Source organism: Leptodactylus fuscus, chromosome 11 (assembly GCF_031893055.1).
Source record: "Leptodactylus fuscus isolate aLepFus1 chromosome 11, aLepFus1.hap2, whole genome shotgun sequence".
Classification (NCBI taxonomy): domain Eukaryota; kingdom Metazoa; phylum Chordata; class Amphibia; order Anura; family Leptodactylidae; genus Leptodactylus; species Leptodactylus fuscus.
Genome location: NC_134275.1, coordinates 40188152 through 40215655, shown reverse-complemented (window position 1 = coordinate 40215655; position 27504 = coordinate 40188152). Strand labels below are relative to the sequence as shown.

General features: G+C 42.3%; 1 protein-coding gene across 2 annotated transcripts in view; it reads left to right on the top strand.

Moving 5' to 3' along the window:
* Positions 1-27504, top strand: part of GPSM1 (G protein signaling modulator 1) — a 205243-nt gene that overhangs the window by 132845 nt on the left and 44894 nt on the right. For both annotated transcript variants that reach the window (XM_075259524.1, XM_075259523.1), the window contains exons 10-11: positions 2728-2798; positions 3455-3619. In XM_075259524.1, coding sequence (XP_075115625.1) covers positions 2728-2798; positions 3455-3619 — 236 coding nt within the window. The remainder of the gene's footprint in view (positions 1-2727; positions 2799-3454; positions 3620-27504) is intronic.

The window sequence follows — 27504 nt, the reverse complement described above, 5'->3', positions numbered from 1 at the left end:
CAGCTCCTCTCGTCTTTGCTGTGCAGAGCCAGTGAACTGAAATGGGAGCAGTTCAGTGAATGTTAAATGTATCTAAAATAATTTTCATGTAAACCGCATAGCAAAAGCTCCCAGCATCCGGAATCCAAACCATCCACGCTTGGTCGCTGTACCACCTTTATTTTTTAACCTCTGCCAAGGATCCAGCTAACACCGTTCTTCAGAAACACGCCCCAACAGTCGACCATCTCCTGGAATCCGGGCCAGTTCTTCCACGAAAAAAAACTTTTCTCAGATCGCAGTAAAACCTACAAGACAGAGAGAGCATTTAGAAATACCCCGAGGATTTCCGTTAGTCTACTCTCAGCTTGGCAATCGCTGCAATAAATACTTTAAGGGAGGGGAAGCATTGCAAAGTATCTGAGACTGAATTTAGATTCAGAAGAAGCTGAGAGCTGGAAGGAGAGCGGGCACTGGATGACGGGACACAGCACCAGCCTCTGCACCCAGGAACCTACCACCAATATCAAGGCCAAGATCTATTGGGAAACTGACTACTTAAACTCGGCCACTAGCATGGGCTTAGATGGGTAAAACTGTAAGTATCTTGATGAAATCAGTAGGGTGACCCATTCACGTAGCAGGGGCTTCATACTGAGTCATGTGATGCAGCTTGGGTTGCAGGGTGGAGCATGATGGTGGCACAAAACATAGCATACACAATAAAAAGTGCTTGCATTGTGAATATACACCTAAATAAATAAAGTAGGGACCACCCAAATATCTGTATGAAATCTAATGCCTGGTATAGTTTTAGGAGATGGCAAAGGGTCCCTGGTGATGGTGACTACAGGAAGAAAACCATAAAAACACTACTGTATAATATTTATCAGTGTATATGAGTATTATTTAGTATTATGTGGGAACTCTATGGCAGTATTAAATGGAGTCTGTCAGGTCCAAAATGCCTCCCAAATTAATAATTGTGCCGTCTACGACCTTTAATAGGAGAATAAGCATACCTTTGCGGCCACTAACCGATGATGTAGGGCAGAGATAATCCTCATCACCATATCTAATTATGAATATGTAAATCAGCCAGCAAGTGCATTGGGGGCGGGGCCAGATTTGCCTTCACACAGTTGCAAATACTCTGGCTCCCTCAGGAATCGGTGCCCAATGTTCTTCCCCTTTTAGTTGTGAATGACCTATTCAGGCCATGTTTAGGATCATGGTTGTCTGTAGGCAACTGAGGATGATATCTATAAAAAAAGCTGATTATCTCTCCATGGATTCATCAGTTTGTGTTTCTGTTCCTATCCTGGACCCCTACATGGCAATATTATTAGTTTGGGGGGTATTTTGGACCTGACAGTATTATTTGGATACTGTATGTTACTTGGGCACTATATGGCGGTATTATTTACCAAGATATATTGCTGCTGTGTGCTTAAATTGCAAGAAAAGTTATCTAAAAATTGCAACATGACCATTTTATTATTCAGCCGAATATTTGTTCATCATAACATCGTTGTCAATATTAGGCCTGTGGCCATGACCTGTGTCAGCAGACCCTTCCATCCTCTTGTCCACAATGTAAAGATTTTGGATTAGAAGGGGTTTGCACTCCTGACTTTTGACTCACCCTAACACTCTTATTGACTGGTTGGATTAGTAGGATAGTCATGGATGCTGAGCGTTATGTCAGGAGATCTATCACCGAAGCCTTGGTGAAATATCGCATATGCTCGCTGATAGCGGTTCTGTATGATCATTATAGAAGGTGCCTGATACCTCTGTTCAGGTCACTATAGTAACAGAGAATGGGACCATAAATCATATTGTACAGGCTAAGATCATGAAAGCCCTAAAGCTGAGATGAGAGTGCATTTCCTGGCCCATAGAGCAAAGCTTTCAGTGGCGGATGCGATGCCTCTGCCATCTACATTATCTCATCATCTGGAAGATACAGCAATATTCTGACTTGGGTGGGGGTGTCAGTATCTTATAAACTTATTGTAGGCATCATTTCTTTCCATGTCCATATGTTGTCTACAATTTTATCTAAAAACAACATAAACCCTTATCTGTCAAGTTGTTAAATGGCTATGTTATATTACGGTTTAATTTGGTGACAACCAATTTGGCAGCCAGTGCAGATCGCATATACCAGCCGATAACCTCAAAGACAGATTTAGGGGGTGGCAATCGGGTCAGCTGCCTGAGATGGGGTGAATAGCACTCTGTGCAATGTAGTGATGCTTGACTGTATTATATGGCAATTGGGGTTCTACAAAGTGAACCTCTATGATGGTATTATGTCAGCTTTACATGGCACTATCCTCTTAGCACCATATGGCAGTATTATGTAGGGTGGAATTATAAGAAAAACTGTAAATATTTAATCTTTTCAGCTCCTCTTCTCTATATTGCCCACTGCATGTCCATTGTGATGCTTCATGTAAAAATATCAATCACAGCGGTTCTTCTAGTTCAGGCCCTGAGGAAGCGACATCATACACGGACTAGTCACTGCCTGTACTGAACGTAACACAGTCTTGTTGGAGCATTCCTTTAAAAATGATAAAGGATCACATTATGTACAGTTTTGTTCTATAACTACTTTTTGAGTGCGCGCTTTTTTTCTGGTTTTGTCTAGAATTTGTCATTTTTACAGGTTAAAAATAAGGTATTTGTACATAGCAAAGCATAACCTGTCTTTTTTTCTTTGTTTTTCTTTCTTTACAGGTGCCAGACCTAAAAGGCTGCATCGAAGTAGTATGGACAGCTTAGACTTAATAAAGTTCCCTTCAGAAAAGGTGAGACAAATCTACACTTAAAAGCAAATATGAAAGACACTTAGGCTAGAACTTGGCACCATGTTGCGTAAAACTAATTTAAAAAACTACTATTTGATCACGATAGGCCCTTGATAAGCAGACAACTCACTTGCTATAAAAGTTTACTTAGTGTAGCACCCATAAAGTGCTGTTTTGCCAGCAGGGATGTGGCCTTACATAGCCTTGCAGATTTCCAAAAATTTGCTTCAGATGTTTCCCTATATTATAGCCCAAATCTACAAACTGGTTTATGGATATTGCTAACCTATCCATAGGATAGGTTAATAGCATCAGATTGGTGACCTGACATCTGACACCCCTACTGATCAATTGCCATAAACTCTGCTCCATTCTCTACCTAGTGGCCGTGCTGTGTTACAGCAGCTCAGCATCTATTCAGTTGAATGAGAGCTGAGCTGCAATAGCCTGGCATGGCCACTACACGAAGAATGGAGCTGTGCTTCTAACTCCGTTCTCTGTGGCAGTTTTGGCGCTGGCGGCTGCAGACGATAACTACTTGGTGGTAAGTGCCAAGTATTAGGCCTATGGATAGGTCAGAAATATCTATAACCTGTGAACCCCTTTAAGTGACTTGTGGTTTAATATGTTTCTGTATGCTTCTCCTTTCTTCAAAGACACAGAATGGTGACAGTCACCACACTCCAGGAGTAAGAAAGGATTTTTCTACGAAACCTGCAAGGAGTAAAAAATACAAAGATAATCAGTGTTCTGCAGACTCGAAAACACAGGAGGCCATCCCAGTGGATGCCATGGATGTTAGAGTCCAAATGCCTCACCTGGTAAGGAACTGACTACAAATAATTCTTAAAAAAAAAAAAAAAAAAAAGTATTTTAACCATTAAGGGAATCCTTATGTGAAGTAGCAGAAGTGTACACAGCTCGGCAGACTGTTGTTTTTAACCGATTTTTAACCAAAAGCACCCAATGAAAAAGTTGTGGTTGGAGGACTTTTTGAACCAGTGATTTTTAGCAGACATTGGTTAATGGTGGACGATAAATGGGGTTCATCTTTAAATACTTTTGTCTGTAGTTACATCACCTATTGGTTGGCTTACCACCAAAACTTAGGTGAGGTGAACATTGGCGTGTCAGGTAGGGTGCAAATACACGTTATACTAGAATCTTGGTAAATGCTATGACTTAGGATGTTGTATTTTTTATTTACCATGAGACACTGTGTGTTCTATATTCTGATGACTGTGTTTTATACTTATTAGGTTGCGAGCCAAGTCTTATATTATCTGTTGTATAACCTGTTTTTCCATCCTGTGAATCTCAGGCAATGTAGCACATATAAAGTATCTACTCCCGTATGCTATACAGTGGCACAGACTGCCTAATGTTAAAAAAGCAAGGTTTAACAAACGTTTATTTGGCATTTTGAGAATATTAGGATAGCCAGGCAATGTGCTCACATGGATTTAAGGGATAGTTTTAGGATAAAAGTAGTTATATTCTTTAATATACACCTAGTGTTGTTTTTCTTCCCTCCTGGTCTTTAGTGGTGGTCCCATGGCAAGATGTAAAAGTTCTGATGCTTGTGTCTGTGCTATTACATCAGTTCTCTGTTGTGATAGGGATAACATTTACATCCATGTCAATGTTCATACTCTCACTACTTGTACTTGTAAACCATGATGTAGAAAATTATTTGGATCTACACAATGTGTGACGTTACAGTACAGGGATAATACACACAGTGATGTCACAGTACAGGGATAATACACACAGTGACGTCACAGTACAGGGATAATACACACAGTGATGTCACAGTACAGGGATAATACACAGTGATGTCACAGTACAGGGATAATACACACAGTGATGTGACAGTACAGGGATAATACACACAGTGATGTCACAGTACAGGGATAAAACACAGTGATGTCACAATACAGGGGTTATACACACAGTGATGTCACAGTACAGGATAATATACACAGTGATGTCACAGTAGAGAGATAATATACACAGTGATGTCACAGTAGAGAGATAATACACACAGTGATGTCACAGTACAGGGATAATACACACAGTGACGTCACAGTACAGGGATAATACACACAGTGATGTCACAGCACAGGGATAATACACACAGTGATGTCACAGTAGAGAGATAATATGCACAGTGATGCCACAGTACAGGGATAATACACACAGTGATGTCACAGTACAGGGATAATACAGTGATGTCACAGTAGAGAGATAATATACACAGTGATGTCACAGTACAGAGATAATACACACAGTGATGTCACAGTAGAGAGATAATACATACAGTGATGTCACAGTAGAGAGATAATACATACAGTGATGTCACAGTACAGGGATAATACACACAGTGATGTCACAGCACAGGGATAATACACACAGTGATGTCACAGCACAGGGATAATACACACAGTGATGTCACAGTACAGGATAATACACACAGTGATGTCACAGTACAGTGATAATACACACAGTGATGTCACAGTAGAGAGATAATATGCACAGTGATGCCACAGTACAGGGATAATACACACAGTGATGTCACAGTGCAGAGATAATACACACAGTGATGTCACAGTAGAGAGATAATATACACAGTGATGTCACAGTACAGAGATAATACACACAGTGATGTCACAGTAGAGATAATACACACAGTGATGTCACAGAACAGGGATAATACACACAGTGATGTCACAGAACAGGGATAATACACACAGTGATGTCACAGTACAGAGATAATACACACAGTGATGTCACAGTACAGGGATAATATACACAGTGATGTCACAGTACAGGGATAATACACACAGTGATGTCACAGTACAGAGATAATACACACAGTGATGTCACAGAACAGGGATAATACACACAGTGATGTCACAGTACAGAGATAATACACACAGTGATGTCACAGTACAGGGATAATATACACAGTGATGTCACAGTACAGGGATAATACACACAGTGATGTCACAGTACAGAGATAATACACACAGTGATGTCACAGTACAGAGATAATACACACAGTGATGTCACAGTACAGAGATAATACACACAGTGATGTCACAGTACAGGGATAATATACACAGTGATGTCACAGAACAGGGGTTATGCACACCATGATGGCATAGCACAGGGATAAAACACAGATGTATACAGCATAACAATAAAGTAAAAATATATAATGAATACATAATATCACAACACAGCAAATGAGGGACAGTGCACACAGCAGGGATAACCATGGGGCATGCAGTATTTTTGTCATTACATCCCTTTTCATCCAATTGGAGGTGCGCCTATTAGTTGTCAGGGCCTATAGTAGCTGCTATGTCTGCTACCCATGCTGTAACAATCTAGTGCTGTCCACATACAGTACTATGCTTCATACGATATATATAGTATTATATAGTATGATACATTTGTAGGTACCGTATTATGTAAGTCTCACCAGAGAGGACAAAGCGCAGCTGCAAGTTCTGTAAGAGGCATCCAGGCATGATACAGGAGATTAGGAAATCGCAGCATTAATTGCCGGTTGAACATAAAGCGAGAAGCTTTTCCTATTAACCATGAGTAGAATGACACCCGAGCTGCGCAGCTTACATTAATGGCTACATGAAAGGTGAGGGATAGTTATTAAATGGTTACTGCAGCACATCGCTTATCTCTTTATGTTCTCTTTAAGTGTATGCAACCCAAAGAGTATGATTAACCCTTAGGTCGTCCCTAGACTTACTGTGGTGTACTTTGGTGCAAAAGTTTCATCACACCATCTTGACTGTAGAGGTTTGGCATATCTCTGTGATGTGTGGATATAATATATTTTCTTGTATATTATTATACACGTTACCACAGCTACATGTTGTCATTTATTTAATAACAGTTACAGAATTAGATTTCCTTTCACCTCCGCCATCCTTGGCCCATGTGCCTCTGGCTCTGCCTGGAGACCAGACGTCACATCAATCACATCCCTACTGGCCCTGGTCACTTTCCCTTCAGCCAACAGCTCTGGACATCGCTGGCCTTGAACACATCTGCAAGGGCAGAAACAGAATGTAATGTACAGAAAAAGGACTGACATAGCTGTAAGGGTGAAGAGCGAAACTAGGGCAAGATTACAGATGACTTTACATGTGTACGCACATAGGTCTCACTGATTCGATGATGGGGGTTTATTCTGCAAACATGTTAAACTTTATCAAACAGCTGTGTGATGCTTTTCAGGAAGGTAACTTGTTTAAGGGGTTCTGGAAGGGGGTAGTGGTCCTTATTAAGGAGGCCAGCTGTGTATGAGATCTTATTGGCGATGCTCTGTGATCCGTTTGGTGCATCTGGGGCATTGTCATATCTGCCAGTCACCCCTTCCTGCCAATGTAAAGATTGCCAGGTCTCGATGTCCATTGGCCACACATAATAACAGGAAGTAACTTGAAGCTCCTGGGCCCCAATGTAGATTCTGTAATGGAGCCCGTACATACCTTGTGTTGCTTAGAATATGGATATATTTTATGGGGCCTTTTCAGGCTCCAAAGCCCAGTAGTGACTGCTACCTCTGCACCCCCTATATATACGTCCCCTGATAATCGGTGCCCTGGCAGGTATTGCCATGCTTGGGTAAATCGGCACATGTGGGATTATAGCACACCAGATCATCTACATACAAGTTAAAGAATAATTTTCTCAGCAATAAGATCCATGTCTTTAGTCTGTGAAAAAATATAGCACATCCTAAGACTGTTGCAAGTGTTTCATGATTTTCAGATGGTGTCTACAAAGAGCGTCTCTTGCTCTGGACGAACGATCACCTCTATGCAACATGCACAGATATTTCAATGAATGTTGTGTAATACTCCATTTCTCCTGTGGAGGTGCCGCAGGTAGATTGTGGCTCAGTATCAGCAGTGCGTCATCCTGTGATAAGTTTGGCTAATACATCTAACAAAAAGGGATTATCGAAAGTGAATTTACCCTTTAAAAATGGTGAAACTAAAGTTGTCCCTGCCGGGATATGTTGTCGCCTGCACACTACACACCAAGTTGATATGCTTGTGGGCCTTTCTTGCCTTCTGATGTGAATGTTGTTCCTCTCGGCTCGGTGGAAGTGACAGTGCTTAAATATTCTGTAGGTAAAACATTTCCTGCAGTGACATTTTTACAGTGTCAGTGTATTTCTTGCTTTCAGGTTTGTGTATAATATATACATCCTTGCAAATCTAATGTACAATGCTGGCGTCTTCGCCTCATTCATCACTTCTTTATTCTGCATATGTGACTTGCAGCCTGGAAGACGTTCCCTGTGAGATCACAGCGTAAATCGTCTTCCTGTACCCTGGATGTGAATCACTTTGGGAGATTTAAGGGCTTTAGTGTTCACAGCAAGAGCCTTGTGATATGTGGACGTCTGATGTGTTGTCTGTTATAACCTGTATCATAGAGGGCTTATGACCTGGTGAAGGGCTCTTGTCATTGGCTTATACAGATCTCAAGGACCCTGGCTCCCTGTACAACGGGTCTATGGACATGGAGGTCTGTGTGTGGGAACACCTCGGCCATGAACCTGTCTGTGTAGCCACTGTCCTTCAGATTTGCTCTTGGGAATTGGATTGGTACAAGACCTGAATGACAAATGTAAGCACACACATTGCTCATACCAATAGATGTCTTAAAGAAAATTGAAAGGACACGTATAAAGGTAAGTATCCTTTTACTAGCGAGATGTCCTTAGGGTCTCCATTTCATCTGAGTTAATTTCTTACTATATCTTTATAGGGATCCAACCTTCATTTTTCTGAAACAGAGCTCTAAATTCCCTGCAGAATTAAAGGGGTCCACCCTGTTGTCGAGGCAAGTATTATGATTTTTCCCGAGGAGACTTGCCACCAATATGGCCAATTTGTTGAGGATGGCTCGAGACCTGTTTATAGACAGCGACTCATGGAGGGGTGCCCGGGTGGAGGACTCTTCTATGATGCCCATATGTCCTAATAAAGCATATACACAGGTTATTGTCTTCATGAGACAACTCCTTTAAATTAATATTCTAGCTGCTTGCGGTCACCAATATGGGGGAAATAAAGGGGTATCCGCACCTCCAATGATTGCAGGGCACGTTCCCCAGAGGGCGCATTTGTAACTTCCAGTCCGGCCACCATTCTATGTCTCCTTTACTTTTCTTTAAACATTTTTTACAGTGGGGGCCACAAGGGGAACCATTTTACTGTGTAAGGGTAACAAAAGGGAACCATTTTACTGTGTGGAAGTAACAAGGTGGATAGTATACTGTGTGGGGCCACAAGGAGGACCATTTAACTGTGAAGGGACCATAAGGTGGATATTATACAGTATTATACAGCGTGGAGGCCACAAGGTGGCACATTATACCAAGTGGGAGTTGCAAGTCGGAAGTTATACTCTGTGTGGGACATTATAATGGGTTGGGAATAGAGGTGAGCGAATAGTATTTGATCGAATACCTCATTCCCGTAGGAATATTGATGCAGTGAATATTTGATGTGCTTAACCCCTTGTTTTTCGGCCGCTTACACGCATTCCTATGGGAGCAAGGTATTCAATCGAATACTATTCGCTCAACACTAGTAGGGATCACTTGGGGGTATTATACATGGGGTGCCACTGAGGTAAATTATAGCGTGTGGGAGCTACAAAGGGACATTAGGTTGTATGAAGGCCACAATGGTGCATAATAACATATAGGGCACTAAAGGGGCATTTACTTCATAGGGCACAAAGGGATTAGGTGTGAATGGGCAGGGTCAAAGAGGTTTGGAGGTTTGTATGTATTATAAGGATTTTAAAGCTCCAAGCTTGGTCCACCCAGAATAACCAGCGTTTTGGGGTTTCTTTGTTTGTTTGTTTTTTATAAACCATACCTCTTTGAGGCTACAACCTACCCAAATCTGCTGGACTTGTTTCTGAAAATCCAGGACAGTCCGTAAGTACGAAAGCACCTTCTACGTATTCTGCTGATAATCTGAAGCCAATAATCTGAAGCCTTGTGTCGCTCCCATCCTGTGCGGAGAAGTTTCTGGTGGAGAATACCTTGTAATGATTATTTTTCAGGCCGATGATCTTTGGGGGGCCTATTCTAGCCCTGAATAACTCGGTGGGTACATGGAGCCCTAAAATCAGCTTGTACAATGAACCTTCTGTCTGACTGTAGGTGTGAAGAGTTTGTCACATTTAGGTTTAGCACACCCTGCAGCCAAGTCCAGTAGCTACTGGGTTAAGTTGTACCTTACAAGACTCCTTGTGTTGATTCTGGATGCTGTGCGGAGCCAAGTCCTTCTATTCTGGATTTAATTATCATTACGTTAAATGAGTTAGGCAGGAGGTGAGATGGAGCTAAGAGAAGTACATTGGATTTACATGCTAATTATTGTTGTATCTCTATCAAAGAAAGCAATTATCCCTCCGCGTATCCGAGAAAATACTGTAGCACTCACAGGCGTGGATGACATGGATGGTATTTGGCCACTAGAGTCACTTCAGGGTAAGGTCCAACTGGTCAATCTATGGGAGAATCAATAGTAATAGGGATGGCAATAGGATCAAAGGATGCTTCAGTTTAGCAAAATGAGACCTATTTGGTGCCACTTGCGAGAAATGTCAGACCATACTTGTCAACTCTCCAGGGATGTCCGTGCGGCTCCTATAAGAGCAGGTGAAATCCTCCCACATCCACTGGGCTCTCATTTTATATGCTGTTATGTCCCCAGAAAAAAATGGGTTGCAACAGCCCAAAGGGGGAGTTGTCCCAATAATAGGACATTGCCTTGCTCCATTGCTCCATTTTCCCAGGCCCTGCAACGAAATATTGTCATACAGGTATAGCAGAGTTAACCTGAACTTCTGCTATTGGTTACACTGCTGCATCGGGATATCTTATAGATATAAAGTAATAGATATAAAGTAAATCCGTGTGCTGCATGGGATGGGATTATATGGTGTCGTACATGTGGCCCTGTCTGGTGTAACCCCATTTATATGCAATAGATTTTCTCTTTGTATTGACATGCGAAATTCACTGCTTGGAACGAAAATAAGCATTACGAGACATATAGGGACCTTCTCCTAGGTTACCTTCCAGCTAGCTGCCATAGCAACAAGACCACCATCTGCATCATCTTCCTTCCTTACCGTACGACAAGGGCTGGGCTGTCCAGGTGGATTGGAAGAGGGAAGGAAGGAAGAAACGCGGATGCTGTGAGTAGTAGTACTTTTATACAAGTAATTGATGGGGGAAGGGTAACATTGTGTAATGATCACAGGCTGGCAGAGTCATGGCTAGTGGAGGTTATATACTGAGAGAGGGACAATATTAGGGACTGCTGAGAGGGCAAGGAGTCAGAACTATAAGACACAGAGCATAAAAACATCAGCGAAAACTTCACCATCTGCGTATGTGTTAGCTAGCTAAGTAGTTATATTTGCTTCATGTATTCTTATGTTATAGTATTTCACCTCGGTAGGGGAAAAATAACAGAAAATGCTGTGTGTGAATCCAGCCTAAGCTCATATTTACACCCAGTGCTTATCTAGAATAGGCCAGAAATGTCTGGTGGGTACAGGGCCCAGCTCTGGCTCTCACACCTATCTCCAAAATTGGAGACCTACAACTTTTGGAAAAACCGAAATACACAACAAAGGAAAAAGTATTGTTTGTGGGTTTTTTTTGCATTTTACCAAATGCTTTCCCGTAACATCTGGTTTTTGTTTTGTTTTTTCTTGTGAAAACACCAGGATGTAAAGCAGAGCAATGATGTGTTTCGGCTTACCTCTTTGGAGCAACTGTAATATCCTTGTTGCTCCAAAGAGGTAAACTGAAACACATCATTGCCCCAAAGAGGTTCTTTGCATATTGATATCTCAGCAACGGAATCAGAAATTCACAAGGGGAAAACACCATTTGATTCAGGTGACTCTAACCCAGTGATGGCACCTTTTAGAGACCGAGTGCCCAAACTACAACCCAAAACCCACTAAATTATCGCAAAGTGCCAACTCAGCTGTTTAATACTGTGCAGATCCACAATACAATTGGTACGGACCCACAAAATACAGTTGTGTAAATGGGGCTTTACAGAGCTTTCAATAATACAAAGGTAAAGGTCTCGGCATTTGGTACTTTTGTACAATTAATGTTCACTATTTACATATCACAGGATCTGTTTTATAGTGACTGTTATTAGGGCCTGTACTAATATCACGTCTGCTATAAAACAGATACTATTTGATACAAATAGTGAAGGGGACCCCTGAAAGTACAATCTGCCCCACAGTGGCCCCCACGATGTACAATCGGCTCCATAGTGGTCCCCAGGCTGTACTATGTGCTCCAAAGTGGCCCCACTCAGTATTAAATGCTCCACAGTAGACCCCCCTACAGTATTATATGCTGTACAGTGGACCCCCACATAGTATTATATGCTCCATAGTAGGCCTTTTACACACAGTATTATATGCACCATAGTAGACCCCCCACACACATACAATATTATATGCACTATAGTAGCCCCCCACTCCACAGTATTATATGGTCCACAGTAGGCTCCCCCCCCCCACATACACATGCAGTATTTTATACTTACCTGTAGTCCTGAAGAGCAGCTGGGTGTCATCCTTCTTTTGAGTGCAGGGGCTGATGACTTCGTCATCGCGCCTGTGTCGTGGCAGAAGTCGCACTCTACAGTCAGTGTAAGCCGCGGAACCAATGCCTTCACTGACAGCTTTTAGCTGTATGTACATTTGCACGTACAACTGAAAGCAGTGATCGCCAACTAACAGGGAATCCTGTACCAAATTCCCTGTTAGTGAGCGATCCGGACGACAACGGCGGCGTGCGTGCCAACAGCCCTCTCAAAGCTCTCTGAGTGTCACCAAGTGTCACCTCTGGTACGTGTGCCATAGGTTCGCCAACATAGCTCTAACCTATTTGTTGGGCTGGGGTGATATGCTGGGGTCTGGTGACACTCTCCCTTTAAGATCTCTGCTTTCTACTTGTGAATTAGAACATTCCCGATTACATTTAAAGGTTGGAGTCATGTACAAGAACTCCGCTTATAATGGTTTCAGCCCCTAGTGAGAATATTTCCTCGACTGGGTGCAAAATAAGAGTATTTTACAAATAATGCTTTATCCAAACCCTCTTTAAACAATCTGTGACCCCCACTGTACACGCATGCACATACACACACACATACACACACATACACACACACATATATATATACACACACACATATATATACATATATACACACACACTCATACATACATACACACACACATATATACACACACTCATACATATATACTGTACACAAACACATATACATACATATACACACACATACATATACACACACACATACATACATGCACAAACATTCACATATACACACACACTATGGAGTTTTGTGCTAAGTCACTGCTGCAGTGTGTGAATAGAGGACTATGTTACATACAACACAATTTTGTATGACAGAAAGGTCTTAGAAATATAAAGGAAAAAGTCAGGAATTGGCTTGTACACTGTGTATAAGTGGCAGCACAGCCATAATAGTTATAGGGGAACAAGATGCTGACTACAAATGTGAGATTACACGTTGTATTTTGTTGGCATTGTGCCACATTTTCTGCAATATTAAAAATGACACTTCTAACCCAAAATATGAAAAACAAGCATTATAAAGGTGTTAAATGAAACACCTGTAGACCTATTGAAAAGATTAGCTTTCTGCGGACTGGCTGCCGACCTAGCCTCTCCAGCAGCCAAGACCAGACTGACAAGCCATGTTTTATTTTATCCTAGCCCTCCTTGCTTTCAGTGTTTTTATTCAGAGAGAGATTCTTCCCAACCTCCCCATGCACATGTCTGCTCGACTCTCCAAGGTTATGCAGTGTGCACTACCCTCCATGGACATGGCTAGTGAGGGTGGCTATCAGAACTTGTGCCCTAGGTACTAACAAGCCATGTTGCCTTGGCAAAGGTACTTGGATATAGGGCTAGGGCAGTAGACTCAAACTTGGCCTTGGTTTAAGATAATCCTAGCAATGCTAGGTGCCCTGCCCTCCCTGCACTTCTGGAGACCCCACTAAGCTGCTCAACGTTTAACCACTTCTATTGATGTAGCAGAATTATGAATACAGCTCTTGAATGTACGGGTTCGTTCACACTGAAGAATTTGCAGCTGATTTTGAGGCAGATTCTACTTCAAAATCGTCTCTATATTCCATCCAGAATCTGCCACCCACCAACATGAGACAGGAGGGCACTTCTTAAGAAGTGTCCTGCTCAATCTTACAGCAGATTCTTCCACTGAACCCGCGGTGCAAGACTACAACTGATAAGCCCCATTGTTTCTGTGGATATTCAGTAAGTAGACCCACAATGCTCTGCTTCCACTTTTCACCATAGGTTACACAGGGCCAAAATTTGAGGAGGAATCCAAGGTAGAAAACAGCCTCAACTTCCTCTCCAAAGTCCATCATGTGAACATAACCCTAATACAGTCTATAATTCAGAATCCCTTCAACACAAAGTAGTTTATTTAGAAATAAAACCCTCTTCTTTCTATATATTTAGTCCGTATTTTTCGGACTATAAGACGCACTGGACTATAAGACGCACAGGTTTTAGAGGAGGAAAATAGGGAAAAAAAATTTTGAAGCAAAAACTGGTAAAATATTTAATATATGGGAGTTGTAGTTTTGCAACAGCTGCAAGGCCACATTGACAGGTGACCCTGCAGCTGTACGGGGACGCATAGAGTGTTTTTTTTTTGCGGGGCCAGCTGTACTTTTTAGTTATACCATTTTGGGGGATATCTATTGCTTAGATCACCTTGTATTGAAAAAAAACAGGAGGTGATTTAGAACTTTTATTTATTTCATATTTTTAAAGCTTTTTTTTTTTTTTTTTTTTTTTTTTTACTATTTTATTCCCCCCCGGGGGCTTGAACCTGCGGTCACTTGATCGCAAGTCCCATAGACGGCAATACAACTGTATTGCCGTCTATGGGACATTCTGTCTATTAGTATTACGGCTGGTCATAGAGACCAGCCGCAATACTAATAATATCTTTTCCCCAAAAATTTTGGGGAAAAAAAGTCCGTCTTATAGTCCGAAAAATAATGTAAATTTAACAGAAATTCAAATTAAAAAGTATTAAAAAATTGAAGATTTTGGTCATCATGCCAAATACTGAGCCTCGTCCTGAAACCCTGAGATGTACGGTAGAATTTACATTTCTGCTCCTCGCTCCAGGAAGTGGTCAGAAAATAAAGGAAAACTTGACAACTCTTGTGAAAGGCAAAGCTTCGGTGAATGGTAGAGTGCTAATGTGTGGCCGTCCTGCGCGCTATCGATCGCACATTCCCAGGAGATAAACAGTCACTCGAAACACAATACAGGAAAAAACAAACCTCACACATGATGCTCGAGACGGGGCGAGTCCCATAATCTTCTGGAAGCTGTACAAAAAGCATCTCAAGGAGGAGCAAAACATCATCCGCACTGTATAGAAACGTAGGGCACTGTGATGGCCAGGAGGACATCAATAAGAGGTGTGCGGCGGGATTAATGTACTTCACTCTCCAGTGCTTGAGATGGGAACAATGCAAGAGAGGTCTCGGCTTTATAGGATCTCCCGCCATCAAGATAATTGCTTTATGTCATTCTACAGTCCAAAGTGTTGGCTCCTGTACTGGCTGAGGCCTGGGGTCTAGTCATGTGGGGCACTACAGCATAGTTTTATCCTGCTGCAATGCTGTGAAACCAGGTATACACACATTGTCTTTCAGCTGACCCGCTATAAACATGCCTGCTTTGTTACAGTATATGCACCCTGTGTTTTCTGCAAAATACGATAAAACCTGCGACAGGCACATTCTGCCATAGTTTTTATTGCCGGTTTGCACATACTGATAAACCTCATTCATTGACAGACTCCATAGTGTCACCAGAGATCCCAACGCTGAAGACAAGGCGAGATAGAACAAGGTCGCTCCTTTTTTACATACATTGAAAGAACACCCATTGGTTCTCTGCATCACACCTCAAAATCCGTTCCAAAACACTCCATGTGCACATACTCTGAGGTCGCCCGCACCTGTGTTATCGGTGGGGAGAGGGGAGTATGCGGATACTTACCATTTACCCTGAGAGAGAAAGAACTGGCTATGCTGAAATTCAACCTGCCCAACCCCATACACATTAGATGGCTGGTCTGCAAAATCAGTGACATTCATTTAATGTTTATGGCCAGTTTTAGGAATTGTGCACACAACCATATTATAGCGAAGAAAAAATATACTCCAGCATGCCAAAAAATAAAATCCAGACATGTAAAAAACAGAGCTTACGCATTTCGGGAGGTAACAAACGATCCCTTACTTGTAGGCTATGAGTAAGGGATCGTTTGTTACCTCCCGAAACGCATAAACTTTCTGTTTTTACATGTCTGGATCCATGTTCATGTATGTTTTTAATTATTCTTAAGTAAAAGTTACATTTTATTTTTTTTCATGCTGGAGTATATTTTTTTCTTCATTATGCTTGAGCTAACCCGTGAAGCAGTCCGGGGCTTTTCTCCGTGCAGCCTCCTATTATGGTTCATGTGGTTTATACTTACCTAGTTCATTCCTCTGTGGTTTGAGCCTCACTACTATTTTTTCATTACAACCGTATTATGGCTCCATATTGTCCAGAGCTGTATTTGAGGGATCCATAAACTCCGATGAGGTGCTACTATATACCTACTGTATGTGTGTCTCATATTTCATATAAAGACATATGGTGGTTTCTTCTTCCCTTGAAATACTGCCTCTAGTGGTGATATGGCACTATATGGCAACCTACTGAATAGTTGTAGTAGTAATGGGCCACAGTCTCTGCACTTTTTCCTCTGTGATTTAGGCCTCACTCACACAACCAAGTCCTGGGAGAACTACTAGTATTCTTTATCTACCGTCCATGGGTAGTAACTGGGAAGTTTTAAAGGGACTATTTGGGACATGGAGGCAATAGTGAATAAAGGAGAGCACTGTACAGCTATTGGAGACTCCATTTGCAAGATAGTACCAGTTCGTTATGGTTATATATAGAGATGAGCGAATAGTATTCGTCGAATACCTCGCTCCCATAGGAATGCGTGTAAGTGGCCGGACACCAAGGGGTTAAGCGTAGTGAATATTTGATGGGCTTAACCCCTTGGTGTTCGGCCGCTTACACGCATTCCTATGGGAGCGAGGTATTCGCCGATTACCATTCGCTCATCTCTATATATATATATATTCGTCGAATCCCTCACTCCCATATGAATGCGTATAAGCGACCGAACACCAAGGGGTTAAGCGCAGTGAATATTTAATGCGCTTAACCTCTTGGTGTTCGGCCGCTTACACGCATTCCTGTGGGAGCGAGGTATTCGATCGAATATTATTTGCTCAACACTAGAATATACATTGCTTATGTCCTTCTCCGTGAGGCCACAACTACTGCATTTATTCTGTTTGGCCCCATAACTGATCACTAAGGCACAGCAGCATCTATTGTAGTTTATTACATCTCCCACCATGCTTGAGGCCTAGGTCATGCTTTGCAGAGACATTGCACCAGTAGGCGACTGCTGGGATAGCTTGTGCGTCCTTAGCGCTAACAGAAAGACAGCAAAATTTAACATGCAGATCTGGAGGTGACCAGGGAGTCGGAAAAGTGATAATTCATACCAAAAAGCTAATGTAAAACAATGGCCGCCACGTCTTCCAATCTGTGCTAAGTAAACTGCTGTTTGGTAACTTGATAACAAGAGTGGCCGTGCCAGTGCATCCATTTATTACAAGGAGTGACCGAATGTTGTCTTCAGATAAAGGCTCATTGATACGCGCCGCCTGCCCATTTTGTGCATTAATGGCTTATTCTTAGCTCAGACCTGTGTTTATCTCAGTTTTTCAGCAATTTTGTTCTTGTTTTCTTTTTTCTTTTGGCGGAGCGTGAATATAATCTGCTGTCGGCTGATAAGCCTGTCTTTTTCTAACGCATTTATGACTATCTTTGTAATAAAATGGCCAGAGTTTTGTTATGTGCTTCTGCTTATACCACCTGGGTACATATAGGAAACTCCAGAAATAACCAGGAGGTCTCCAGACCCTAATCTATCATGATTGTTTCAAAGGATGACAACCTACTATGGGGCTCAGCAAGCGGAACCTGCTTATTACAGCAAAAGTGGCCATTAGTACTTCCTCTGTTTATGATCTTAAATAGTGTTTTCAGGGATTAGGATACTGATGATGTATCCTTGGAATGGGCCACTACTATCAGTTCAGTTGGGTTCTGACACCCATCAGCCTCGCTGATCAACTTTTTGAACTGGCTGTCATGTTTGGTGATTGCCATATGGCCTGTTTGCATTCGAAAATGGAACAAAGCTGCAGTACCAAGTACAGCCACTACAAAATATATGGTGCTGTGCTAGGTAAGCAGGGAAGGGCCTGCAGCTCTCTTCTAAATGTTGCAGACTTTTGAATGAGCTGATCAGCTGGGGTCCCGGGTGTCAGATCCCCACCAACCTGATATTGATGACCAATCCTAAGGATAGCTCCTAAAGATATGCCATTCAAATAATTTTGTTTCCCTATCCATAGGACAAAATAGTGATTGGTGATGGTCTGACCACCAGGACCCTTTCCAATGCCCCCGCTACATTCATAACAATAGGAGCACCAGAAATACCCAAAGTACAGCCCTCCGCTATCTCTGGTATTCTCATTGAAATGAATGGAGTAGGGCCATGCATTCTGTATCCTCTGCTACATTGTGAACAAAAGTAAAGCACCCCTGTTTTGGGTTCATTGGGGGTCTCAGTGGCTAGACCACTACCGATCAGCATTGTAACCGTTATTTCTATAGATGGGGAATACATAATTTTCATGATATGACTCCGTTAAGCTGTCGCCTCTACTGGCATGTCTGTCCGAGTATATACTTGTATCTCCTCTGAAATAACAATTCTGCTGCATCTTTTCATAGGGTTAGTTCACACGGGGTTCCACATAAACACATTACGTTGCGGCTGCCGCGACAGGATGCTGGTACTGTGTACTGGCATCTTGTCGCGGCTTTCCACTCCGGATTAGGCCCAAATGAATGGGCCTAGTCCGGAGGGTGCTATCACGAAGCGGAATCCACCTGAAGAAAGGCCAGCTCGCTTCTTTTTTCTGTGACCGGGAACAAACTGCTAGCGGTCTACAAAGACCTCTATTATGAGGGGGCGGATTTTGAGGCACATTCCGCGTCAGAATCCACCCCCTCTTGCCCCATGTGAACGAGTATGACATTGCCTTCTTCCAGTATCTGACTTGGCCCACCAGAATACCCTCCAGTAGGTCCAGGCTCCAATACAATATGTGGTCTATTAAAAGATATCCAAATATGAAGGGTACCATGATGTTATTTCCTAGGGGTTGTTGGAGGGTGGGCCCTCAGAATCATTTTAGGGAACCTTAGTCCGACACTACCTTTTTCTATAGTTAGTGTGATTGCTTCTTCAGATGTGTTTGCACGATGTTAGCAAGGCTTTCTAGAAGCGCTCTACGACATGTACCCTGGTGGTGGGAGGCTTGAGGCATGACACTGACCTCCAGCAATTCTCCATATTGAGCTGCATGAGGGTCTGACTTCAGTAAGACACCTGCCCTGGATAATCCCCTCCAGGATGACCAGGGTGCGAAAGGCCTAATGTAGACTTCCTATAGCCTGCGGCTGTGTTCCTGCAGATTTCACCCAGTTCCTCATTATTCCGAGCACATGTGTATTTATTCTCTCACGGATATGCGGCCAGCATCCTATTTGCCTATAATAATTCATAATTTGGCTGAGGGGGTGCAGACATTTATCTGGCTTTTCTTCTGTGACATAAGGTGGGGGTGTGGTGATCTACCACCTATGTAATATGTCCTGTGTTCTTCCCTGGCTGACCCTCCCAGGAGTTGGCGTCCATTCTTTAATGAGGCCGGGGTGGATAATAATAATGTTCTGTACTGTAATGACGCTGAGTAATGTGTATAGGCGCAGGATGCTTAATGAAAGTAGTCGCTCAATGTATGTGTAATTGTCAGCTCTGCGGGAGAGAATGCCTGCATAGCATGCTGACCTACATAGCAGGGGAATTCTCACAGGAGAGCGCCCTAAAAATAAAACGGGAAATGTAAGTACATGATTTATTAGTATAGTACATAACATACTAGTCATATTGTGTAATACGTAATATACTAGTCATATTGTATAACATGTAATAGTTATATATGCAATATATTTGTTATATAGTATAGCACATAAGATATTAGTCTTATTGTATAATACATAATATACTAGTCATTTGGTATCATATGTAATATACTAGTTATATCGCATTATATGTAGTACACTAATCATATTGTGTTATATGTAATCAAGTCATATAGCATAATACATAATATACTAGTCATGTAGTTTAATATGGTATGAAATATACAGTATTACTCATCTAGTATATAGTTTTGATATGATATAAATATATAGTATTACTCATGTAGTGTACTATAATACCTAATACACTAGTCATATAGTCTAGAATATAATATACTAGTCATATAGTAGAATACATAGTAGTCATGCACTATACTATAGTGTAATATGCTAGTTATATAGTATATGATATACTAGTCATATAGTAGAATGACTAATATACAAGTCATGTAGTATTCAGTATAGTATAGTATAGTATAATACAAAGTATACTAGTGTTACAGTCTAATCTATAATTGTTGACATCAGCCTCATGGGATTTTTTGCTTTCCTCTGGATCAACACTGTAGGGTTATAGGTTGGACTTGATAGATCTGTGTCTTTATTAAACCTCATCTACTATATGACTATAATATACTAATCATCTAGTAAAATACCTAATATTCTAGCCATATAGTTGAATGAGCAATAAACTAGTCATGTAGTATACTATAGTGTAATCTACTGGTCATATAGTGTATACAATATACAGTATTAATCATATAGTATAACAAGTAATCCTACTATTATAAATGTGAAAGTTTGTACGCTTGTGAGTTTGTTACTCGATGACGCAAAAATGGCTGATTGGATTTGGATAAAATTTGACACCTAGATAGCTGGTAGACTCGATTAATACATAGGCTACTTTTTATCCCAGTAAATGACATGGTTTCACGACTGTTATGAATTTATGTTAATATACTGTATTAACTTGCTCTTGCCAGCAGGACAATTCAGCTAATTGCAGTTTGCTGATAAAGCCTGGTCTGTTATCTCTCTATGTAAACACACAGATAACACTGAGTCCATTGTGTACAAGGATCTGTATATTATCTGATCTGCCACAGGCAGCATACTGACACACTGAGATGGGAATACCCCTTTAATCCAATTGCCAATTTTAAACATGCCGAGGAAAAGAAAATCTAATTTGCCGCAGAATTCTAAAACAACGACATCTATGAAAGTATCCAGAAGTCACAGACTTCTACTAAAGCGGAGCTCAGGGGGATTGAGCAAGCTAGGTGTCAAGCGGCTCTTAGAGAAGCCGGAGCAGGCAGATCACTGACACCACCAACACATTCTATGGCGTCCCATCGAGCTTCTGAGATGCCAGAACAATCACAGGCACGGCGTGAGGAACAAGTTCAGCAGCAAGACAGCTTGAGAGCTGTTGAAACGCTGGAGCAGGCAAACCATTGACGGCAGCAATTTTCTTAATATAGGCAGATCACCTACACCAACAACACACAGATGAAGTCGCGGACAGAGGCTAGTGTAGTATGATACACAATATACTAGTCATGCAGTATACTATAATGTAATATACTAGCCATATAGTATATAATATAACGTATTGATCATATAGTATAACATGCAATATACTAGTGACAAATAGAATAGTGTAATACAGTAATCTTTCCAATTACAATATTTATTGGTTCTGAGATGACCACTAGAAGTTGAACCCATTGTAACTTGTGACTATAACTCTAATGAAAGCTAAGTGAGTCATTGGTTCTACAGACCCAAAAATATCACCAAGAATATGAAGAGAGGAAGAAAGAAAGAAAAAATCAATCAGATAAGTGATATAGATCTAGTGACCCGGACACAGAGCAGTCACAAAGAGCCGCTGGAAGTCACTTTCTGTTGAGTGATTGGAGCTTTTCCTGAAAGGGTGCGTCACACGATGTAAAGTGGAGCGTAAGCTGGCATGTCTACGCGTTTCAGCATTTTGCGCACTCAAAAAGATCCCATTGATTTCAATGGGAGTAACGAGCGTATACGCCGCGTTATTTTGCGCCCGTAATTTTGCGGCCGCATCATTTCTAGACATTTTTTATGATGGTTCTACAACTTTTTCCTGTTTGTAGTATCATTCATACGTGTCATTTTACTTTTGGGTTAGGGGTACACAGCGACTAATGATGGTGAATGAGATCTCACTGTGACCCACAACTAACTGCTGGTCACAATATGGCAGCCGGCAGAAACCGAAGCCTGCTGGATTTCAGTGCAGTCACATTCACTATTAATAGTTGCATTTTTACTGTGTTATACTATATGCCTAGTATATTACATGTGTCACATGGCCACAGATATAGCTATATACATGGCTCCCTGTTATCACAATGGCATGGTACACCATAACTCTATAAAGCGCCATTGTCCATGATACTGTGTGTATTATCTGTGTGATAACGCTCACATCACTCTCATGTGACTCCTCAGACTTCTCTGTGTGGGAGACGACCTTGAAACATTGCATTTCTCAAGGTCATCGATAATTTCCAAGCCCTTTCCCTTTCTCGTCTGGAATTGTCTGTGTAATTTGACTGATGGGGAGATTTGATCCTGGTGACATAAAACAGGGACAAAAACTCCTGGGAAATCTGAACCTTGTCGTGTTTTGCCACCACTTTACATCACGGGAATCTTTTGCTTGAGCTCAGCTAATGTAAGCACCTTGTAGAGCGAAGATGCTGTGAGCGCCGCTCAGGCAAACAGACCACAGTTCACTGCAAGGGTTAATGCGCTCCATTAATGGATGATACAAGTGAGAGTGTCTGTAGGGTGTCAACACCAATAAAATACACAGAGCTGCGTGCAAGTCCCATCACTTTGTAAACCACAGATTCCCTGTGCTGAATTACTCCTGGTATATTGTGTATCACTGCCTGCGGATCCCATCAGCACCTTGTTGTGTGATCATGGACTTTATCACCAGAGCCCTGTGTAGAAGAATAGGGGGAAGGGTCTGGACCGTGTGCTGCTAATATACAGTATATATAACTTCACTTGTACTCATTCAGAGTTGCAGTGTGTACAATGACAATATTGCTGGTTGTCCCTGGTTGCTATGCTTTTTGCTCTAGTAGTATACGCAATATACATAAGGAGTCCTGATGAGATGAGATGAGATGAGGTGAGAAACAGCCGTTTGGAATAGCACTTGTGGACAAAGTCAGCTGGACCCACCATTTTGGTTGGATCAACCAGCTTTCCTACTCTCCCCATTCAGAACATACATATGCGGTGAAACCAAGTATTCATGTGTTTGGGAAGTCGGGAGGAATAACTAATCTCTTGGCCGACTACTACTGAAGGTGTATGGTGTGCCAGGGAGAGATCGTACATTATAAAATAATTTCCCAGAATGCAAATCGCCACAGCAAGCTCCACGTAGACCCCAACCCTGCGAAGCATTGCTGGGAGATTGAAGCTCTCCTGAATTGAGAATTCAACTTTCGAGTATAGAACAGAGTGTAACTCTATATACAATGTCTGATATGTAAATTTCCTTGAATCCTATATGTAAACTGAATAGTAGTGTTCAAAAGTGGCCGTGTGAGATGGAGGGGAAGTAGTCTTGATGGCAGGAAGGATTTGTTGGGCCGGCTGCCTAGTTGTTTACAGGCTTCTGTGGGGCCCGGCTTTCTTTTTTTTGTGTACAAGGAGTGAGCGGAGCTGCCATGCCACAAGTTACTGTCTATTGAGACTTTGCAATGTAAGAAGGGTGAAAGTTATGTAATAATTGTTGCAGGAGAGTCGGTGGCAATGAATGGCATGATGCCAATGTCTTATAACAATGCTAGATGAGCACGATTGGTGGTAAGAAATCACTACGTTAACTCATATGCTGGGATTTGGACTCGGTGCATCCAAGTCACTAACTTGCGAAATAGTCTTCATTCTGCTATAGTCACCCGGTATCAAACGGACAGGCCCAGATGTAGTCAGGGCAGACAGAGTTATTTCAGCATGGTATATAGACAATGGTCATTGCAGGTGGCAGAGAGTCAGACCCATGGTCAAAATACAGATCGACAGGCAGAGTGTAGAGAAACTCCTTTGCAGCTTGTTGTCAAACTAGGAACCTTTTTGCTCAGGCACCTTCCTGCAGTAAAATGCGCCTTAAATAGTCCACAAGTGCAGACAGCATCCCCTGCAGGCAAGAACTAGAGTCATGAAGAATAGTGTAACCAGCGGAGAGAGGAGACGGCACACTACTCTGGTCATGGCGATACCACTAAGAGTGAGAAATGTTCCCGTCCTGTATTCTAGAGAATGGAAGTTGTTTTGTGTACAGACAATGTAGAACTCCAATCTATAATATCCGCCGCTTATTGATCACTTAGGGACTCGTCTTCTCTTTATTTTCGGCGTTATTTACTGTTGTTTGCGCTGTGGTCTGGTATCGGTGGGGGGATGCTTCCAGCTATGAGTTGCTGTGGTTATTGGTGGCTAATACCATCCCTAGGGCGATATTGTCAGCACTTCACAGGAGACGTTAATTGACTCTTCAGAATAAAAGCAAGTTAAACATTGTAATCGGAGCAGATCCCGCGCTGTCACCGCTCGCAGAGGAAAGCTTAAATACCTGGCTTCTGTGGCGATGATACCATTGTACGCCCCTCCGAGCAGCTCATAATTACAGGGCAGGATTACTAGTATATTTCTAGGACTCTATTTGCCTTTCATACTTTTCTGCTCTGAATATTTTATGCAAATGATTAAAATGTGAAAAGGATCCAGGGAGGTCCTGCGGTGGTTGTCACATAGAATGAGGCTGTGGTTGACAACCCTATTCCTACACTGTGGCTACATAGCCTCTAGCTGATGTTTGGTGCCGGGGGCTGAGACTGACCAACATTACTGCTGTAGGGCCCCTGGTTAGAGGGGGGCCCGCCACTTAACTACTTCCCCTGCTTTTCATCACACTGACATAAAGAAGTTTGCTTGAAGCTACCATTAGGTCACTGCACATACTTACTGTATGAATCAATATATAGTTAGCTTTCCCCTAGTGATAGCCCTGAATCATCTCATTTAAAGTGAATGTCCAGGTATACTCAGCCACCTGGCCTGGCCTTGCTTACCAGCGACGACAGATGGCACAGATTGGTCTCGGCAATCACATGAGCCTCAAGGATGGCCAAAAGACACCACCAGCAGACAACAGAGTGCCTGGGACAGACAATTTTTCACCTCCCCATCTGCCCCATGGATTGCTCCAAATACTTTGACTTATACTGAGTTACAACCTCTTTCACGGTATACTCCAGAGCTGTGCTCAGAATTCTGCATAGCTTACATCACTCAGCAATTCTTTGCTTCCTCCACGAGATCCTTATGATAGATCATCAATATAAGATCAGAGGGGGTCACATTCATAAAGTAAATGGCAGCTTAATCCCAATTCCATGAGCTCATTCACACTACTGGGATTGAGAGCCAGCCAATTTAGGAAGACTTTACAGATTCTTAGTAGGTGCGGTACCTGCCTGTAAAGGGTTAAGGTAATTGCCTGTTTCCCAGCCATGAATTAGCTCTATATATATATATAGACATGGGGAGGCCAGTAGTGTTGGGAATACTGATCATTTCTTCCCTCCCCATGTGTGATGATATAATAAGAGCTTTAATTAGATAAATGATATTTCTATTGCCATTGAGGCCGCACAATTGAGCGCGATGTTCTCCGTCCCTCCCTGTGACCTTGTGTGAAGGCAAGGAGGACACATTTAAGTTCATATCCAGAGCAGGTATGTAGGGTACAAGGCTCTAGTGTAGGGCCAGCCTGGTTCTGATGGAAATCTATATTAAAGACCACATCCATGTGTCTTAGGGTTTCTATTATGGCTGCGGTGTCTATACCCCTACAGATATACTGAACTTACATCACCATGGAGCCATAATAATCTACGTTTGTTTCAGGTAGATGGGAATTTTTCTGTAAGATGTGAATGGAGTCATGGAAATTCAGGTCACTTGTATGGGTGGTGAAATGTCCTCAGATTTGAAGGGAATTTATACCCATTGCCAACAACTGTCCAGCACTGCAAGGAAACAAATCTGTGACCATACCTTTAGGGCCTGTTCACACAATGGAAAGTGAAGAGGAACTTGAGGTGGACTGCCGACTTTAATTCCTCTGCACCAGTAGCGTAACTAGGAATGGCGGGGCCCCGTGGTGAACTTTTGACATGCCCCCCCCCCCCCCCAACCGACACCGAAGTCAAAGACCTCGACCGACCCCCTCCTCCGCACTCTATTATGCCCCATAGTGGCCCCTGCACACAGTATTATGTCCCTTAGTGGCCCCTGCACTCAGTATTATCCCCTATAGTGGCTCCTGCACTCAGTATTATCCCCCATAGTGGCCCCTGCACACAGTATTATCCCCTATAGTGGCCCCTGCACACAGTATTATCCCCCATAGTGGCCCCTGCACACAATATTAGTCCCCATAGTGGCCCCTGTACACAGTATAGTGTTGGCAAGTGAATAGGGCCCGTAATGGCCTATTAAAAAAAAAACAAAAAAAAAACGCAGCAGTAGCGGCTGTCACCGGGCCCCCTAATGGCCCGGGCCCTGTGGAAGCTGCCTCCGCTGCCTCTATGGTAGTTACGCCCCTGCTCTGCACTTTCCAGCCCTCAGGTGATTGGGCCTAGTCAGGAGCCTGTCTTGTACCGTGGGCTGTGCGCTGGTAAGGTGCTTATTTAAGTGACTCTCATCCCATTGAATAAAAGACATTCCAGAACTGATTTTTGAGGCAGAATTGGATCAGATATCCGCACCATATTACTCTGTGTGAACATAGCTTTAGGCTGCATTCAGGTATTCATAATACATCCATATTCTACAGTCCATATTACACCCATAAATCCTAACTAATGACCCCAATCTTGTGACATCATAAATCCTAATTTTGGGTCATTAATCCTGCAGTCAGGATAGGTTTGCAGCCACAGTATGGATCCTATAAGACTGATGTATTCTGGCTGCAGGTTACATTCACACACGTCAGATTGATTGTATAAACTTCTGTGCCTGTCCCATTCATCTGGATACATACTACTGAAATACCCCTATGTGGCTGATGTTCTGCAGCAGATCTGCCACTTTGTTTTTTCGTTTGTTTGTTTTTTTGCCTGCTACTTCTTCCTTCTCTGAAATAGCTAAACCCCTACCTGCCCTGTACAGAGCCTGCCTATGGTGTATCTGCCCAGCCTGCCAGGGAAGGGTGTGTGGATTTGTTTACTTGGTGGGTTGGTACTTTGTGTATAGTATCCTCCTCACTGCCGGCAT